General features: G+C 40.2%; 1 protein-coding gene and 1 long non-coding RNA gene across 7 annotated transcripts in view; one reads left to right on the forward strand and one right to left on the reverse strand.

The window, feature by feature from the left end:
• LOC128890018 (cGMP-specific 3',5'-cyclic phosphodiesterase-like) overlaps positions 1 to 20,450 on the forward strand; it is a 67,504-nt gene that overhangs the window by 36,626 nt on the left and 10,428 nt on the right. For all 6 annotated transcript variants that reach the window (XM_054148160.1, XM_054148159.1, XM_054148158.1 and 3 more), the window contains 4 exons: positions 8,943 to 9,006; positions 14,381 to 14,637; positions 18,458 to 18,521; positions 19,617 to 19,712. In XM_054148160.1, coding sequence (XP_054004135.1) covers positions 8,943 to 9,006; positions 14,381 to 14,637; positions 18,458 to 18,521; positions 19,617 to 19,712 — 481 coding nt within the window. The remainder of the gene's footprint in view (positions 1 to 8,942; positions 9,007 to 14,380; positions 14,638 to 18,457; positions 18,522 to 19,616; positions 19,713 to 20,450) is intronic.
• LOC128890044 (uncharacterized) overlaps positions 1 to 20,450 on the reverse strand; it is a 64,725-nt gene that overhangs the window by 33,643 nt on the left and 10,632 nt on the right. The window lies entirely within an intron of this gene.

Consider the following 20,450-nt stretch of genomic DNA (forward strand, 5'->3'; position numbering starts at 1 on the left):
GAATAAGAGACAATATAACAATTCAGTAATTGATAATATTTTTAAAAATTACAAAGCCAAATACGAATCGTCGATACGTGTTTGATAAAGTATTCTCCGATTTTTTATTAAATCGATAGATCTTGTTTCTTACAATTTTAGAACGATCGAACGTTAAACTCTCGAGAAATGCATAATTTACAGTCTGTCACTTCTTACCAGGTTCCCTCAAAACTGTCTTCCACTTCTCATCGAAGCCACCTTGTCCAAAACTTTGGAAGTTAGGGAGTTCTTTTTTTTTTTTTTTTTTTTTTTTTTGCCAAGCACGACCGGTACCGAACATATTCATAGTCGAGGAATTTGCATAACTGCTCGACTCACCTTTGCGTCTCTTCGTGAAAACTTTTTCTCGTTGTCTTTCTTCAGCCGTGAAGATTCTCGTGGAACAATTGAAGAATGATAGTGCCCGCTCCATTACCGAGAATTTCAAACGAAGAACGAGACAAGTTTCTTCGCGCTCGAATTGCAGAATCCTATGAAAAAGGACCTATTTACGATTCTCATACTTATTAGGAAAGTTAAAGTCCCACCAGGGATTCTCAAGCTTTTTCATCTTCGAAGCCCTAAACAGCATTTCTTAATTGTCATCGTTCACCATTATCAAAGCTTGAAACTCGGAGAAATTTTTGGAGATGCATGTTTATTAATTCATTCGATTATCTCGCGTGCAAGATCGAGGCGGGTTCGAGTCGTTGTGCTATTTTCGGAGTTGTTTAAAAAACACAGTAGCATCAAATTTGTATTCCCGTGCCCGTTAAAAATACGAACCTCGATTTTCTCTTGTTTCAATCCGCGATGGATCGTTCCCTTTAACTCGTTTATTTTTCAATTAATTACTATTTAAATCCGTATTAAAATTCGTATAAATACATTACAAATGAATACCGAAGAATTATAATATGATAATCAATTATGTACATCACCTTCACTTTTGAATTTTGTCGAGCTCATATTTTGTTCATATTCGTACACGAAGATGATTTACAACGTGGCCATGTAAACATTTCGATAAATTCCGCTTAGTTATAACGCATCGTCGCTTCGGCTGATTCAGGTAGAAAGAGAATAAAAAGTAGATCCCGTAAATAGTCGCTTATAAGTTGGGTAACGCGATAATCGCAACGTAAACGAAGCAACAAACGGTAAAGAAGTCTCTCTATCTCCCAAAAGAATTCCAGAGGAACGTGTCAGTGTACGCAAATTCTCTTGGCGACGAAAATACACCAGCGAAAAGTTCACGTCCCGCCGTCCGCGTGTCTGGTCCTCGGATGCGTCGCGCACATGTTTCTCATGTAAACACGGCATATAGTTAGGGGCAGAGACGGGCAACATTTTATTCGAATAAATGGATAACGAATGGAAATGATGTTTACACAGTTGGCAGCATGGTGTGGCGTGAAAAGTGATTTAGTTTAACTTTGGGTCCATAGAGATCTTGTAAAATACTTTTTAAAGAATGTGAAACTTTTCATTACTCGTGAGACTAAATTCCATCGAGTTTTGCCAAGTTTCATCCAAATCTAATCACTTTTCGCATTTTATGCCGCCATATTGGATCTGTCATTCTGAATTTTTCAATTACGACTTCGAATTTAGAATCAACGGTCCCAAAAACTCCTGTATACTTTAAAGATTGTTCGACTTTGAACGATTCACAACGTGCATAACTAAAAACATAATCTTCGCAACGCGCAAAGTTCGATCAAATTCAGCCTGGGGTTGAGTTTTCCATCTGTGTGTGATACAGGGGCAAAAATAGCTAAATGATATTTATGTTATCCGTTGTTTCAAGCTTTTCAAACGATCCAATACGACCGCAAATTACATACTTTAGTGGTAATTTACTTTCAGCTGCGCTCTGGCTCGCGAACCAACATTTTACGACCCTCAAAATGGCAAAAGTATTTTCGAACTGCTTAATCCGCTGATATGCGTTTCGTTTATGATTCTCATACACCCGAGTATTACAAGCTGTCGTTAAAAAATATCCTCGAAGGTTATTTAAATAGTATTTTCCAGTTTTTATTTCGACAGAGGTACGTTTGGGACTTCGACATCATTTTTCATCGTATTTCACGCGTTTCCAGGGTCGATACTCGACAGTTTCACGCGAACATCCATCGAGCACTGCACTGGCAGCTGCGCAAATTGATGTTAACGCTCCTCTACTCCATAAACAATAAATAGAGGTATCCACATCTGCGCCTCCCGACGAAACCTAGTCGCGGAACGCACCTGCGACTCGACTCGCATAAACGCGCTAGTAATGTGCGAGAATTCGCGAAAATAGTGTGTTTGTGTGTGATCGAGACATGAAATAGGGCAAGTATGACAGAGGAATATTCGGCGTGCGCTGACCCGTTCATCGCCGCCAACGGAAAACGTATCGCTAATTAACGAAGCTTTATTTCTCCTGGAATTAATCAATGAACCTCGCGGTCCGCCTAGCGCGAAATTGATGATTCGCTCGTAATGGTTAGCGACTATTCCATGCCAAGAATTCCATTAGCTTTCAGTTAATCGTCTTGATTCAATCTTTCTTAAATCGTTCAGGTCTTGAATCAAAAGACTCGTCTAGCGTTGATTTTCCGTGTTCGATATCGTTGAATTTTTTCTGGTTACCACCAAGTATTACTGGCGCGTGTCGTCCCTGGGATATCAGATTCGCCAGTAAAGCGTGAAGCAACGATGGGTTTCGCGTTCCTTCGTTTCCTTTCTGAATAATTTCGAAATTGGAGCACCGAGCGTTGCAGTTATCAAGCGTAACTAACGTGAGTGCTGGCTCGGCCATCGTTCGATATCATTGCGCGAAATTGCACTCGAATTCAGCGAGAAAAAGTGGACAGAAATTGAAATTTGCGATGGGAAACGACGATCGTATGGAAAATTCCGGATGCTTTTTCTCGTTGTAACGCGGAATTATGCGGTATTTGCGTCGAAACGCCCTTTAATGTCAGCCACGGGAAATTTTCGGTGAAAAATTCGGTGAAACGCGAACCGATTCCGGGGAAATTTAATTCGCGATATGACGCAGGCGCGCGTGTAGTTATAACGTTTCACTCAACGAAATTTAAGTACCCTTTTCGCGTAACGAATTCAATTTTATTTCGATGGTCATCGCGTACTCGTTTCACGGTAATATCGGCCTCGCATCATTCTTTTATTGGTTGATAGTCGTGTACGAGGTTCGTTTATTAAATCGATTACTAGCGTTGGTTTGAAAAAAAAAAAAAAAAAAAAAAAAATTAAAAATTGTACAACAATGCCACAAATGTCGTTAATTTTGTTCAATCGACTGCTCTATTATGATGCCACGAGTTCCATTGTTGCTGTTTATATTAGTGTTTATCTTTATGCTCGACATTCTGACCTACCTTACGGAAACACGACAGTTTCTACTGTGCGAATCAGGCCAGAATCGAAGTTTTCGCCTAGGGATGATGTCGATCGATTAATGTTATCCATTGTCGCGGTTGAATGCACGTGTGCATCGCATCCGACTACATTCGGTTTATCTTATTGATTGATCGTTACATTGTCCCTTGGGCCTCTGTAAAACACAGAGTCGATTTCGAGATACTACGCGAACTATAGTCGACTTCTAGAGAGCCATTAGTATCATTGGGTTGTTGTTTCCTAGATTTGTAATATTTTCATCGCTTCGATTCGAATATAATTCGTTTAACGTTGTGTTCCGATCTCGGTTGAGGAAAATTGTTGGTAGTTCTTGAGAAGAATTTTCAGATAGAGGAAGAGTTCCCCTCGGCGGATCGGGTGATAGGTCCCCAAGGTGATTTCATAGCACCCAGGCGAAATGTTCGTCGGATGAAATGGGCTAAGATGAAGCAGGGAGCAAATGAGAACACGGAAATTGAAATTTATTGGAAAAGTTAGGCGGGAAGTTAGTTTCATGTGGAATCGTTAAAGAACTCGTAAAGCTGCCGAAGGCAAATATTGCGTTCGTAGCAGCTGGCAAAGTAAAAAGTGTGAACACATGGAACTATTCACGGCGCTCTTCTCCAACATTTTCATTTTCCAATAATTTCATCGTCGATGTTCTCATAAATCGTGACAAAAAATTCGTAAATGCCTGATTTCCACCGTGTTGCAACCCTGAAGAATGATGGCCCGGTAAACAGCGTCTTTGATGTTTCATTGCCAGCGTGCGCTAATTGTCTTGGCAGGGCTGGCTGGATTCTGTTATTTTGAAAACGTCCCAGCAACACTGTCTTCAACGAAAATATCGTTCGCGAGGCAGCCAGCGCCTCGAGGCTCATTGTAACACGATAACAACATCACGATGTACGGCGCCGCGCTTCTATTTTCATTCTAATTAAGTTTCCCAATCCCGTTCGCTTGCGAAATAGTGAGCATTCTTGGAACAATGGAGATTTAGACGATAATCGAGGTATTAATGTAAGATGAGCCTTTAATACCCAATAACAGACGTTCTACCACTCGAATCCTTTTATTCAACTAATTATAAGTGAAATATTGTTAATGTTACGTAACTAATTCAAGATTTATATCCAGATAAAGATCTTCTCTATCGCTGTGTGTAACAGAAATCTGTTTTTCCACGAGAACTGATGAATAATATGAGACACCCTATATATGGGGTAATACGACCAAGCACAGAGTGTTTTTCGTGCAAGAACGAATCGAAAATGTGGAATGAAATTTTGTCAAAAGAAGCTTCGTTTTCGAGTGAAAAAATATCTTTGCGGACACACCTACCGCGTCTGACCATTACTAGCTGTTTCTACTTGCGTTGGAGCAAGGCTCTGTATACCTAAACGATCCTATGGTATTTGTTTCAATCAGCTCCAACTAGCGTGAATAATGCGATAAAATCGTTGGGATATTAAGAACACATTATAATGTTTACCTACTCGTTATAGATTCAAGTAGAAATAATGAATAACGAACAGACATGGTGTCACGATGGGGAGAAATGCACTTCTCCGTACAAAGTCGTACAACTTTCGATCGAAACGAGATAATCGAAATATTCTTAGGCGAGCTTGCAGGTAGTAGTCGTAGAATAAGAGAAAAACAGCCCATCGATCTCGGGACCTCCTCTCCCAATTTCGATATTATCCGAGTGAAATGACGCGATTCGATTTGGAAATTTGGTTCGAAACTGGTACAGTTCTGCAACAACGTTTGCCAGCTTTTTTTCTTTTCTTGGCTCTCGTCGAGGAACCTTCGAGTACATGTAAAATGGGAGACGCCAGGCTGAGAGAGTGAGAGAGAGAAAGAGAGCGAAGGGGCTAGAGGGTGGCTGACAGAGGGGTGAGTCGACCTGAATTTCAACGCGTGACCCTAGGCTCCATGACGTCACGGGACTGACTTTCCTCGCCCTCGTCCGTGTCCTGAAGTATTCAGGGCCGCGAAGGAGCGCGGTAAACGGAGCCGTGAGAAGCTGAAGAAAGAGAAAATTACGGGGTAGGGGTTGGACGAGAAGGTTGTGTCATCGGGGAGGGGTTAAAAGGGGGCAGAGGCTTTCAAAAGGTTCGCAGCAATTGCGTTAAGCAGCCGTGACTGTCGTGTCGGAGTACCGAAATAGGGTTACCTGCAAACGAGACTGATGACTAAGAGTGGCCGTTTTAAAGTAAACTCGTCGTGCACGGGGTGCTTTAACTTAGCGATCCTCTAGGTAGCGATTGAACTAAGCGTGTGTACCATTTCTAATTCCAACCACCTCCCCTTTCAGTTTCCGCCTACATTCGTAGGCTACCGAAGGTCGTATAGATCCGTTACAGTGGCCATCAATAATCATAAATAATAAAGTTAACGATGCACCATTTAAGGAGAATTTTAATACGTGTATTAAATAAAATTACGGGAATGACAAAAAGAAGATACAGAAAACGAAACGGATGTACAGGGTAGCTTTTCTCGAGTTTCGACCGCCATTAGGTCTGTTTTCATCGGTGCTAACCGTCTCGTTGATCGATGACTCGGATCGAACGTTAATTTCGTTTGGAAACGCGACCAGTCAGAGAGGATCGTAAAGTCGAGCCGGAAAGTCATGTTTCGTCGGGGAAAAGACAACAATCGATATTCCCGTATAACCGTGGCGAGAGTTCGGTTTACGTTTCGATGGTCGCATCGCGACTGGCCGCGATAAATCACGTCCGATTAAACTGTTTTCAACGGCGGTGGCCGTTTCTGTGGATCGTTCGCCGATCTTAATGGCCGTTTTCCGGTTTCGCAACCGTACGGCCAGAGTTAATCTTAGCCGTTTTACTGTTCCAGCGATTTACCAACCGACTGCTCGACTTTTTACAGGTGCGATCACCCGGAATACGTTGATTCCTGCTTTTAGGGCTGTTTGTTTCCTTGAAAAAACCACGCAGTTCCCTGCTCCTCTTCCTTAACGATGATTTCAGCAGCTCAACATGATCCTTTACAACAAAATGTTTGTTGAATTTTATACGATTACTCCATATGTCCTTTTTCTACGAGGTTCTTCTATAATCTTTAGCCTTTTTTAGTTCCTTTCTTATCGCCAACTCTCTGGTGACGTTTACTCTGGTTTCGAACAACTCGTTGCCCACCTATGGTAATTGATATCGATTACACGCAATTATTGTCCTTAATTAAAATATGAATATTAACGCCATACTCGCCGCACGTATCATCATTCATAACGCTGAACCGTCGGCGTTATTCTACCGCAGTTTGTAACTTTGCGCGGATCACTCCATTATTTGTGAATGGTAATTACGTGTTAAATGAGAACTGACTGCTGCCCACCGCAAACCGGTCGATGAAACAATTTTATCGAATAAGGCTAATATTCTATAACTGTATCGCTTCTGTATACACAATTTCCACGCTGTAGTTTTATTTAATCGTTCAAAAACCACAAAAATAGAGCCCTCAAAAGGAACATTAAGATTGTATTTTATATTTATTTCATTTTAATTCTTTAAAAATTTTATGTAAAAATAAAAGCACCCGTAAAACATGCCATTTAAACTCCAATAAATATTAGGACCACAAGCGAGAATCATCAACGTTTCGAAACTCGCGTAGATCTAAAGTCTGCATTTGCATTTTCCAATCGTTTCCCGTTCGCGACAACCACAATTTCCTTCCGCGCGTATCATAATAGCGTCGCTAATTTATCGAAGGCGGCCTTTTGACACACTGCAGACCAGTGTAATAGAAAGCGTTCGCCAACACTATGAATTGTCCCCCAGTTTAATAGAGTTACCTCGCGAGATAATCTCAATTGCACGCCGTATGGATTAAACAACGTACTTCGAGGCGAGTGTTGTAATCTGTTTAGCGAACGCTGGCCCATTTATGTCGCGGTTCTCTCGTTTACCATCTGGAGTGGTTCCTGATACAATATATTTTCGATGGTACGAAGAATTCTATAATTTAAAGAAAGCTAATAGAAGCTTCTGTTATCGAACCAACTAATAAATTTACAAATTTACCATGTTAACCGACGCCCTGAAGTTGTGACACCTGACTCGTGTTTATACATCCCGAAACCACAGACGTTGTCACCTAACATTTTTCTAGCAACCATGAACCGTTGCAAGTCCTTGCAAGATAATTGTTAGTCATTCCTGGCGCGTCCTTCGACTCCCTTCGTACGGAAGCCAGCTAAGGAATGCCATGTCGGACACGAATCGGTGCTCGGTAATAGCTGGAACGATCCTTTGAAGATTGGCTGCGTACCAAAATTCTCATGGACGGTCACGAACAGATACGACTGGCGTCGAATTTATTATTCTATTCGCGACAGTTTGATATATGGTTTCGCGATCGAATTAAAGCGATGCACAACGGCGTGTCGCAAGAGACGAGAAAATATTGGGGCTGCGTGAACGTTTCACCCCCTAAAAATAAACAAACCGAGTCCAAGAGTTATGAATTCCAGTGGCAACATTTCGGCTACGACATCGCGGAAACGGGCCTTGTTTGCTGTTTGCTACGAACGAGTTTACGAACCGAGCAAGATAAATATTAGGTGTTCGTTGCTCTGTGGATTTAGTTCGATTTATTTGCTTGGGGTCGATTGGAGATAGATAAATAAACGGAGGATGCTTATGTATGATATTTACCTATTTTGTTTTTTTCGTGGGTAGGGAAATGAGACTTGAAAGTTTAAGAAATTTTATATCGAGTAAGATGCTCGAGTAGTTGTTGTTTCATTTTTTTCTGAGGAAAGACAACGTCAGGGAATGTCAGTATCGACTAGTGGTAGGATTAGACGAAAAGAACTTTTATTACCAGCACACGAATCCTAATCCCTTTATACGTGTACCACCAATATTGTCGCGAGAGGAAATCGTAGAGCACCCTATATATATATATATTAATTTTCGAAGCCCGCAAGAAGAGCCAGAAGTTGACATTTTTCTCTGGGAAAGTTTCATGGAGACGCCGAGCGTGTCGACTCCATCTCTGTCAGGATCTGTTCCCTCTTTTTTCGAAAGTGCACGACGAAGTATATTCCGGTCAGCCAAAGTTCCTGGCGGTGTTCCCCGTTATTGCATCCAAAAGAAAAGGGCGAGTAAGCGAGCAGCGCGACCCGGGAGGACGGAAGGACGACATTTGTCGAGGGACCGGGCGCGAGAGAATTCGAAAAACCGATGATGAATTTCCCGAGTTTCGTGTTCCCCTGAGCACTGAGCCAGATCCGTGGGAAAAAAAAAAGGGAAAACAAAATTCCGCGACCCGAAGTCGCGGCTAAAATGGCGTCTAAGGGAGGTAATAGGTTTAGGACTATTATTTAGCGATTTGTATGAATATTTTCTTGGCAAGAAAAGAGAGTATACAATTTATTGAAACTACATATACTCGAAGAAACATCTAAAAAAATGAAAAGTTACGCAGTACCGAAGTTTAATCGACGGTCCTCTCTCTTATCATTGCAGAGGAGGACTGCAGAGATAACGGTGGACAGTGGGGAACAGAGTGCTGTGTTCGTCCGTATTTCCGGTGAGTGAAACGCATACTGTAATTTAATTGAATTTTTTCCACCCTCACCCATTGCATGAATTTTATTTTTCGAAAAAGTCATTTCTCTTTTCAATTTATACACCGTTACAACTAACAATATTTCAAAGTAATACTTAGAGACCTTAACGAGGTTGTAACGAAATTTAAACTAGTACCTAAAGTAAAAAACGAGTACCTAACCGACGGTACTTTTGACGTAAAACTTTTATTGTGAAAGAGTGTCCCGCTCGACGATACCTGGAAACGAGACGTAAACGTTTTGAAATTCGATTATTTTTAATTTGACGAAAATAACAGCTCCTCCCGTTAAATTAAAATTACTATGGTTGCTCGTTGAAGTAAATTAAAATAAGTTAATATATGCCAGCGTTCGCTTCGCAAAGAGGAAAATTTACGCGTTGCAATCGCAGCGTTATTAGAGCACCGTGAAACAGCGACAAACGTAAATTGAGCCTCTTGCTGTGAGAAAATTCAGTCAAGCACTCCTCCTTTAACGTAGAATCCGATAGCTGGTATGGAAGTAACCCGGAGCAATTACGTAGATGAGTCTTTCCTTCGCGGAGGACTCGCGTCCAATTGCTATTTTAATTCCAATTGTTTATAAGACTCTGCAGACATTTCCATGGTAGTCGCAAACTGGGTTTCCAATCAAAAATATCTACGTTTTCAAATGTGTATCTGAATTTTAAATAGCGGATATATCTTCATCCGAAGTAACGATGATCATTGTTTTAAATTGCTTCCTGATTTGTTATTTCTCTTTTCTCTTCTTGAAGTTTCTTCCTAATATTTAATTTTTTGAGACGACACCTGGTAAATTACAATTTCATTGTATAATAAATATTTCTCCCTTTTGTCCATTTTTGTGGCGAATGCAAGAATAAAAAAAAAAAAAAAAATAGATGCCTACAGAAATTTAATAATTAAAATATGTACAAAGAAAGAAGTACCTATAGAAGCTTAGTTATCAGCGTAAACTCTGCCTTAAAGGACCCTGTTGTTCATCGACTGTAAAGAACTGTAATTTATGATTTTTACAAGCTGATATTGTGCATTTCCGAAGATTAATTCGCGTCTCGCGTGTCACTGTCTTCGATGCATGCATTTTTCATAATCTCCTCGAGTTATTACATTGACGACTACTCTTTTTGCTCTCATCTGGGAGTCCATAAATATTAATAGGGAAAAGATAAATGACAAAATCAGTATTTATATCACAATTTGCAGATGAATTTACGACGTGTCTTAGCCACTTTCAGAATGTCTTTCAGTACTTTTAATGGGGCATGGAATGGTATTAATTTAAACGAAAAATATACTTGAATAATTCATGGCAACTTGTGCATATACGATTGACTTTGTTGTATTTACCTGGAGGAACTAGAAAGACACGTGCACGCGTCTTTGGTTTATAATTATTTCCCTCTGACACGAACTATTATTTCCAAGAGATATCCTGAAATTCGTCTTTTCCTAATCGATTACCTTTTCTTTTTTTTTATTCTATAATTTTTTATTTTATTCCGGATACCACGATTGAAAATGTTTTCGATAACAGAAAAGATCGATCGATTAATAAAAGGTGAATCGAAGGTATAAATTCGAAGATAGTCAATTTTTAAGAAAAGAATTACGTAGAACAGAACTGTTATTCGAATTTCGATTCGGTTGTTGTTTCACGGAGAAATCCGTGACGTAATTTCTTTTCCCTGCGGATAGTGTCGGAGACAATTTCATTCTATTTTTACAAGAAATATTTTTTTAGCGCTGCTTTAGTAGAAATGTGGGGTCTCGCTATTGATTTCTTTCGGCTAGCCCAGATGCTCTATGGCGTTTATATCAAAGGATTAGGATAGGCTTTCCACTGATAGGGCAAGATATAAAGGATCCACTTCTCAACGGTTCCAATACAATACTCTCCAATCCCTGTCCAATTGAAAAATACATCAGACTCCAACGTTTAGGGATCCCCCTGTCTCTGTCAATTTTATTTCGAAATGTCTGCTCTCTGTTTTACATTCATTTCGAACACTATAAAGTAAAAGCGTGTTGCCAGGTGATCGAGATGAAAAAAGAGGCCCATTGAATTAGATAATACCTAGAACATGTTACACATTATTGAAATGAGAAATTGCTGAGTTCGAATTTTCATCGATAGAAAAGCACCAATGATATATTAATACATGATCAATGATAAAAATGACTACCCACCACTATGTTTTCCAAATGTAGTCGATAAATGGTACAATGTATCGTAATACCAATTTCCATTGACACTTATTAATCGATCGAATCGTTTAAAAAGCTTCCTGGATTGGAACGCAATTCTATTTATTGCGCTCGAGCGGGTAGAAAAAAAAAAAAGCGTGAAACGAGTAAATACTTTTGCCGGCCGATGGATGCGGCTGGGAAAACAAACGAGGCGGAAAGGGAAACGAAGCGATAACCTCGATGAAATTTACGCATCATAAAGTCTGCCGTTTTCTTTGACCGATAACACTCGCGGCTGCAATTAGGTTAATTAGACAGCGACAGTGCGTAAACTCGTCACGGGAAAGCTCGCCCGTGTTCTATTTCTATTAGGCTTCTTTTTTCGGTGTGTTCGAGGCGAAAAATAAAAGAAAATTCATGGAACGTCGATCGATGGTTGCTAATACGGAGCAGTTTGTTTATTACTCCGTTCGATTCAAGTGAAATTTAAAGGTTTCGTTTATACTTGGAAATGCACGTTTATGTATAATTTGGATATATATTTAATACATCGACGTATTGTAATCTTCCATTTCGTATGTTTTTTGACATCAGTCATATTTTTGTAATCAACTGACTATGACCTCGTCGACGAGACGCTAGCGACCATAAACGTCTGGTCCACGCGTTCGTGTAGTACAGCATGATGTATGCAGGCGCGCAGACAGCGAGCGCATTTAAATTAATTAGCCGCGTGTACAGGGCACGCGGAAATGCATCGACGTGTTGTAATTTTAACGCGGCACGGCTATTTTCAGCCGCGACGATTAGGATTGCCTGTAAACAACAACGATAGCAGTAACCTCGTTGGCAATGAGTTAGGGTACATCGAGACCAGGCTCGTCGATCTTGTTTCGTGGATGTCGCTGATTGCTCAACAATGGCTTTCGATTATCTATTACGTTTCGACCTGAGATTCGTACGACTTACGTTTGGCACGACGACCATAATATATGTATGTAATAAACACTGTTGTCTATCTGAATGTTAATATAAGAAATGTCCATAAGAAATGTTCAAACTTTGATGTCTAAGGGAATTTGGCCGCTTTGACGCCCTGAGAAAGGGAGAAATTCTCTTTGAGAATTTATTTCTGCTCGTTCCTCTGAACTGATAAGGTCATCAACTGGATTCCCAGGATCAATAGTAGCAATATTGTAACTAATAGGATTCACAGGGGACACCTCGTACAATACGAGTCCCCAGAGGAGCGATTGCAGCTATGTTGATACGAATAGAAGCATCATTCATTCAACATCAGCAATTCAACGTTATGCAACGTTGTGGGGATCAGCTAGAAATTCTGGGGATGCGTTTTTACGACCTCTATGAATTCGGGAGATCGTCCCTATCTAATCCCAGTAGTTTGGTAGCAAGTTCTACTATTGTTACTATTAACTAGCTGTAGCTGACCACGCGTTGTTGTGGCTCGGACGAACATTTACATTTTTATTTACATTTTGTATATAGAGATAAGTTATTAACGACTCTGCTGTCCGATCTTCCCGTGGCCGTCATATTTTTAAAAGGTGGACTTTTTGCTTTAGTATAGTCAGCGAGTTAAGTGGCTACTCTTACGACTTCCAAGAAACCGAGTGTTCCTATTAAAGCCTACATGCTTCTATCAGCGTCTACTAGTTGCAGGAATGTGTTTAGCAGCCTCCACAACTTCCGAAGGTGTGTTTATCAGATTCTACAAGTTCTCCCAGGTGCGTTTATCAGCTCCCCGCAAGTTCTGGACGCCTGTTTATTGGCTCCCTTGAGTTCGGAAGTTGTCTCTATCTAATTCCACAAGTTCGACAGTAGACCCTATTGTTATTAACGAATTCGCAAACCGTCCCCTGGGATCTCGTGGTTTTAGAAGTTGTCCTTACCGGGTTCTATGAGTTGACAAGTTGTAACTGTCGCGTTCGATGAGTTAGGAAGTTGTAACTGTTGCGTTCTACGAGGCTAGAAACTGCATGGATAACGTAGAACACTCTGTCGACGAGATAGGTCGCTCTGCTGGCAATGTAGAACGCTCTGTTGGCATATGGCTCGATCAGTTGGTATGGTACGTTGCCTACAGACTGTGTTACATTACCAGCAGAGTACTCTGCGTTGTCCACCTGGAAACTGCATTCTTCCAGCGTCTCAGAAATGGAAAATAAAATGTTCCTGCAAACATTTTTATGTTGTACGAGTCTAAAAATTGCAGTTATCGGTGCTGAATATAACGATATAAACGAGAATTATGATTCTCTACCTAATAAATTCCCGATTGTTTCGACAAGTTCGCTCGCTGTTTCGCGTTTTCCAACTTTGGCTCAGCATTTATTCCGATCGACACGCGCCAGTCGGCTAAGAGACGTCGTGGGACGCATACTTAGAGTTCGAAGGAAAAAAAAAAAAAGTGTTTTCCCTCGCAATTACGCGTTTGCGTAACGATGCCACGACTAGAAAGCATTGTCAGACGACTGGGTTGCGACATCCAGTTGAACGTGCGCCACTTGATACGCGCATCTTGCCTCGTTAATAATTTCTGTTGCGCAATACACGTTAGGGTACTCCGCGTTGCGACATCGCATTATTCGGGCGTTATGTGATTGCAGCCTTTTTTTTTTTTTCTTTTCTTTTCATGCAAATGCGCGCGCGCACGCGTGACACAATTGTCTACGGAACACTTGAACGGCATTTCGTTTCTATTTAACGACGAATTAAAGAAGGGATAATCGTTCCTTATCGAGCCAATTGTCAGACTGTGACCATTCCGAGCGACTCTTACTCGTTTGGAGAGGCGAGGTTCGACCGTGGAAAAATTGTTTAGAAAACACACTTAGATACCCTCGGAAAGTTTGATTCCGAATATGTTCCAAACTATTTCATACCATTCGAAACTATCACTTCGCTGTACCGAGCTCCATAATTACGCGGGAGTTCAAGTATCGATCCAAGAGTGCTATCGCACTCTTCGACGAGACTGCCAACTTTTTCCACCGAGCAACGTGTAATTAAAATATCCTAATAAATTACATATCTTAGAATAAATTAGAGATAAATATAGAAGTATCGTAACCTGAATTGTTCCTAGACTAACGTAACTTTTACCCCTTTTATTTTGCAGAAGGCGCCACTTTGCCAACCTCGGGCGTGCCAGCGACTCTTACGGAGGTCCACGATGAACCACCGAGGGAAACTGCGTTCAGGCGTTTATCCGAGGCGGACCGAATCCTTTTGGAGAGTTTGGACATCGGTCGATCGAGGCACAGGCCCACGGGTCGTTTCCTAACGATGCACAAGAGACGCCGTAAGAGGCTTACCACGAAATCCTTAACTCAGGAGCCCGGTATCCTGGACGATATTTTCCATGGCCTGGTTCAGGTAAGCCGTTGATCGTCGGATACAAATTTTATATGCCTTCTCGCTGGCAAACCATCCCCCAAGACTCGCGTCAACCCCGACACAAGGCGTCTATAAAGTATGCAAAATATTGGAATCGAGGATACGGGTGGCCGCGGGTCTCTCTGCGGTAAAAGGGAAGTTATGGTTAAATGGATCGAATTAGACTCGAAATCGCAGGGAAATATACGCTTAGGGAAGGTAATTAGGGGGGTTTAAGTCATGGTGTCGATGTCTTTGAAATTGTTTAAAAGTTAAGTTAAGTTTTAATCTTAATAAATTAAAGGATAGAGAATAAGTTAGATCTATTCTGTTGGGTGTATATTTTATCTTGAACGCACAGTTCCATTTCTGTGTCAATCGAAGAAGTCTTTGTCGTTATCGATTTTTCTTTTCTATTTAAAATTGCGGTTATGGAGCAGACGAAGCACTCATCGCCTAGAAAAAATAACCTCGATAGAGCGAGTGTCTTCTTAACCCCTTCTAGCCTGCAGCTACATAACTTGCAGTATTTTTTTGTGTTTTTTTAACGGCCATCAATCTCTTTTATGATAAATAAAAATAAATTACGAATGTTTCCCGTTTCAAAATATCGTCAATTCGATAAAAATGGCTATAAAATGAAGTAAACGAAGTCTCCTGACTTCTCTTTAAACCAGGAACGTTCTTATCCGCCTAACGAGCTTAGATAAATTGATCCTATCATTAGAGTATCTCGATAATTCAGTAAACAGCATTATTTTTCAATCGGATTTATTCAAGAACGGCAAGTTACCATCGGTTGCCACTTAATTAAGCTCAGTTATCGGCCAAATTGAATTAATCGGTCGTTTCCGACTGAATAAAATAAATAAATAACGAGGCAAGTTAGATGCTCGGTAAACACAGGGTTTCTAATGGCATCGAGTATACTTATCAGTTCCTGGAATTCCGAGATGCGCGAGGTCGCATCAGTTTCATGTTGCATCGCGTCTGTTTGCGTATATTTTTTACCCTGTCGTTCTTTTGACGTTTGTTTCAAAACAGGAAGAGGAAATAAATTCAGCGATTAATCGTTGATTACTTCGTTGATCGACAAAGTTTTCTAATCGGATCATTTCAATGGATTTTATAATTACTTTAAACTGCATTTTAATTAAGTGGACGCCTCGAGCATTTTATTCAACTTTTGCGACACTTGATGTCTCGAATCTAAAGTTTGATTAAATAACAACCTAAATTAATGTAAGCAAGTGGATCTCCAAAAGGGAACTCGAAGGCTTTACTTTTTAATAAAACACGAGTGATCTAGAATTTGGAGTTGGCGAGCATGTTTTGTTATTAAAAATAGAAATCCTAAAGCCTCCTTTGAGAAACCCTTTACAAAAGATGTTTGAAATTATGTTTTGGCTACTATAAATGAAGTCAAATTTGTCTATCGAATTGACGATCGATTTATCGTCCACGTGGAACCGATGGTATTTCTTTTCATCCGTTTACGCAACCGGATTGATGTAAAAATTGGTTAATTAACATCGGCGGCTGATCGGATGGATAAAATCCGAACTGGTTAAAGGACTTAGTAACTGTTGGCTAATTAAAGCGGAAAACCAATGATGGCGGTCGAACGGACAGAACCTTTGAGCGATTTAATCGGTTAAATGCTAATACGACATTACTGGTCAGAAATGATCGTGACCGTGTATGAAAGTCACTGATTTTGTTGAGAAATAAATTTATACGTTGGCGGGCCCACGTGCTCGCATAACAGAGCGAAAATATTCATGTAACGCGGCAACGATTATCCTCGAGAGAATATGTAAATTACCAGAACAGAGGAATTATGAGAATATTCCATTTATCACGATAATCTTCGACTCGTAATTTTCGACGTCATGAAATTAATTTGGTTTGCAAATATATACGTTTACACCTGTATAATTTTGTTTATTTCATTTTAATAGAACTATAAAGAATTTCTTTTTAATGGACTCTATAATGATAATTGGCTTCCGTAAATTCTCAAATACTTTTCTCTGCTTTTATTGTCTATTTTACGTGCCGTTCCATAAATATTAGGTACAAGGTGTTAATAATTCGCGGGATCGATATTTCGTTTTACGCTTAATGACAGAAGGGTAGATTTAGGAGCGGACCCATCCAAGTTTCATACTGTTCACGCTTCCCAAGTTAAACAAGATGGAGGCTTAATAATAGAATTCGTTGGAATACGATTCTTCGTCGATTTCCATCATTCGATCTCGTATAAATATCGTATAAAAGCTTCTATATAAATTGAAAGCATTTTATTGTCAACGTTAATAATAATATTTATTCTTGTTCTAAATTTCTTCAATTATTTTACGTGATATTTCTGATTAAATTCCTGGTGACCATCGAGTGTGCACGTTCCCCCACGTCTAAAAATACGATGTACACCGGAAACGAAATTAATTTTGTGATGTTTAAGTTGCTCGTTATCTGGCAAATTAAATATTTTCATGGAATAATACTTCTCTCGCGTGGTAGATCTGTAATATGTACTTAAGCGATAAGGGAACGCACGAGTTGAGCCATCTCTTTTCACGTGTCAACGTGTATTTATTGCAGGTTACTCTTACTCTTGTCGGGAACACAAACGTATAACTCGTTCGCTGCTTAACCATTTAAATTACACGAAACGGTTCGATCAACAGGAGTTGATGATTTATCGTTTGGCCAAGAAACGGACGTGCTCGTTCCGTCGCGATACCACTGTGCGCGTTGGCACGTTTCGATCATTACTGACATTCTGCATCGCCACTTTCCGAGTCGACAGTCCTAACGTTTAAAACTGGAGCTCGCCTTGCTAAAATCTAGAGCATCGATAGGGAGACCTGTTGGAAAATAAGGGAAAAATAACGAGTCAGTCTCGAACGACCACTTTTCTGAAAAGATGTATAAAAAGCTGACTAATTCTCAAAAAATTCGTCTTAAAAATTCCTCTCTTAATGATGAACATTTCTGATTGAAACTGTTTCTTTTCCACGTTTTCAATAATGCGCGATATTATATCATACTATTATGATTAAATTGTGAAAAGTGGAACGGCGGTTGTCCTTGGATCAGCTAACAGAGACAGCTCTGGTTATCCTCCCCTGGATCCAATTCGCGATCAATTAGCGAAAGAATACTGTAGTCCCTATTTCCGTATCGTTGAAAACATCCGCCTTTGCATAAAGGAATCACGGTAGGATTTGTAAGTGAAGCACGTTTCATTTGAAGTGGAGGTCTTCCGTTCGAGACAAAAAGCAGATCATTGGTAAAAGACCAACGTTTGCATAAGAGGTCAAGCGTAGGCCATGGATAAACGAGGACGTAGTACTACGTCAATGGTTCTCAACTTTTAGAAACGACCTTATTCTACGTCATTGACTTTCAGCCTGAGGGACACCAAGTGACGTAGGCCTGCGTCATTGATTCCCAAACTGTGAGACAGGAAATTACGTCCAAGGGTTCGAAGAATAGCTCCTCAAACTGTCTCCCAACTTGTAGAATAATAATTTACAAGCTGAAGTCTGACAATTACAAGAGCAGTTAATCGTCGAAACGGTTAATGAGCGAAGCATAATATCCTCGACGATCGTTTAAATTACGAGGAAAGACTTTGATTAGCAAGACTATGTCGCGAGTTCCCGAATGATTTATCGTACGCCTCGAGAAATGGATGTGCTCGTTCTATTACAATACCATTGTGCACGTTGACACGTTTCGACCCTTTCTACCCGACGAAACTGTCCATTTCACTGTCGCTGATCTATTGTGCCTTGATGATTTGTTGCAGTGCGCGTTACAAAAGGCCGGAAACTGGCGGTTTAATGCGTTTACGCTAGAAACAGTGACAGGAGGTAAGCAACTACAAAAAATAGTACATTTACGTCCTACTTCAACCCCTTGATCTCTTATTAGACTACGACGTTTCTTTTCCTTCTTCTGGTCATCATAGCTATCGACAAAGAAAGAATTTTCCAAAGAAATTGTATTCCAAATGTTTGATACAACCTTAATTCCGTTCGTCTCGAAGGCGACGAAGAGCGAAACGATATTTACAAGCAGCTACGTCTCCGCCTCCGCATTAATTCCGCGATGCATCGCTGCTAAAAATTCATACGGATAACGCGGGTTCCTTGTCGGTCGTTGGTCGATTTGAATTTTAGAAGATGTCGTCGAGTTAAGGGGGAGGAATTGTGGTTACCAACAAAAACAATGCCGTGGCGTGGATGGTATCCCATTACGAATCCCATTACGAATGCAAGCAACGCGCGCGCATCCGAAACGAGCGAAACTCTTATTCACGTAACAATTTTCCGATAACGAATCAACGATACAACTTTTTCGTTCGATGAAATTTCAGATTTAACTTTTTATCTTCTTTTCGAAACCTGTCATTAACAATTTCACCAAATGATTTTATATATAGCAGCGATAGTTAACGATGGATATAGTAATTTCCATCACACAGATCTCGTGCGAATGCTAATAGAAAGTAAATTTTGAATGAACGTTAGAAGAACGCTAACTGTAAATAACTCCCTGTGCTTCGTTTGGCTATTATACGAATAAAGTTCTATATTTACCCATCCACGGGACGCATCCTCGTTTTTCACTCCATCCGAGTTTCCTTCTCGCAATAGTTCTCGCGTTACCATTATTGTACCTCGTCCGCGAGTTCCAATTTCGCGACACGCTAGCTTGGTTTACACTTCGAGTTCACATCTGTCACGATTGTGGGACACGCGAAACGCGGGCTACAGTCAAGCAAATACGTACAGGGTGACCCATAATTGACAGTTGCATCGGAAATTCCCGCTAACACGGAGTCGTTACGTTTCCAATCTACCTATAATATTTGACGTACTATACATGGAGAACAAAACCTTAACCCTCGAACATTTCGACTTCGTCATCCAGAAACTTTTCAGTTTGCTCGATTCAATTTCCAGGTCGTTCACTGCCAGTATTATGCGTCCACCTCTTTCACTGGTACGGACTTCTGCAGCACTTCAATCTGGACGTGGTCACAGTGTGGAAATTGTTCGGTAAGGATATTTTTTAATAATTCTAAGAAAGTTTGAGAAGAAATTAAGGCTTTTCCAAAAGGGATACGATCGTTAATGAGAAGATACAGCCTCGTCGTGACTAACAATTAATATAAATGTATAACTTATATAAATGTTGAGATATGCTCCTTTGGAAAACCCTTTGCGAACGAGACAAACACGATATTAAGCGCTATCACTCCATGGAAGCATCGAGTGTTTCGCGATAAAAATGCTTTGCAAATTTATAGAAATCAACATTATTTTCTCGTTAGCCTCATTAAATCTGCATAGAACCGTATTTCACGTCTAGTGTCATATTTTTTGCTCTACGTAGTATTTCACGTTTCAATTATTCACAAATTGCGCACCTTTCAAGTCCGATCGAAACAATTCGCACGCTCCAAAACAACCGTCGATCTATAAAACTATCTTTTCTAGCGAAAAATCCTCTTCTAGCGATAATCCTCGAGTAATGGAGCATTTTTTAACATTATAATAAGGTAACGTTGTAATAAGATAATCCTTCTAATAAGTAGAGAAATAGGGGAAAATTCAATTTCGGCGCATAATGAGGTTCCGCAGAGGAAAAGCTTATGCAACTTTTTCATTTAGAACTTAATTATCTGCAAGATTTATTTGGAACTTTCTTTGATATTTTTGCAAATAACTAATGTATAATTAAAAAGGTATGTAGTGGTATGTAGTGGTACGTAGAGGTATGTAGTGGTTTCGATC

Source organism: Hylaeus anthracinus, unplaced genomic scaffold, assembly GCF_026225885.1.
Source record: "Hylaeus anthracinus isolate JK02 unplaced genomic scaffold, UHH_iyHylAnth1.0_haploid 12000, whole genome shotgun sequence".
NCBI lineage: Eukaryota > Metazoa > Arthropoda > Insecta > Hymenoptera > Colletidae > Hylaeus > Hylaeus anthracinus.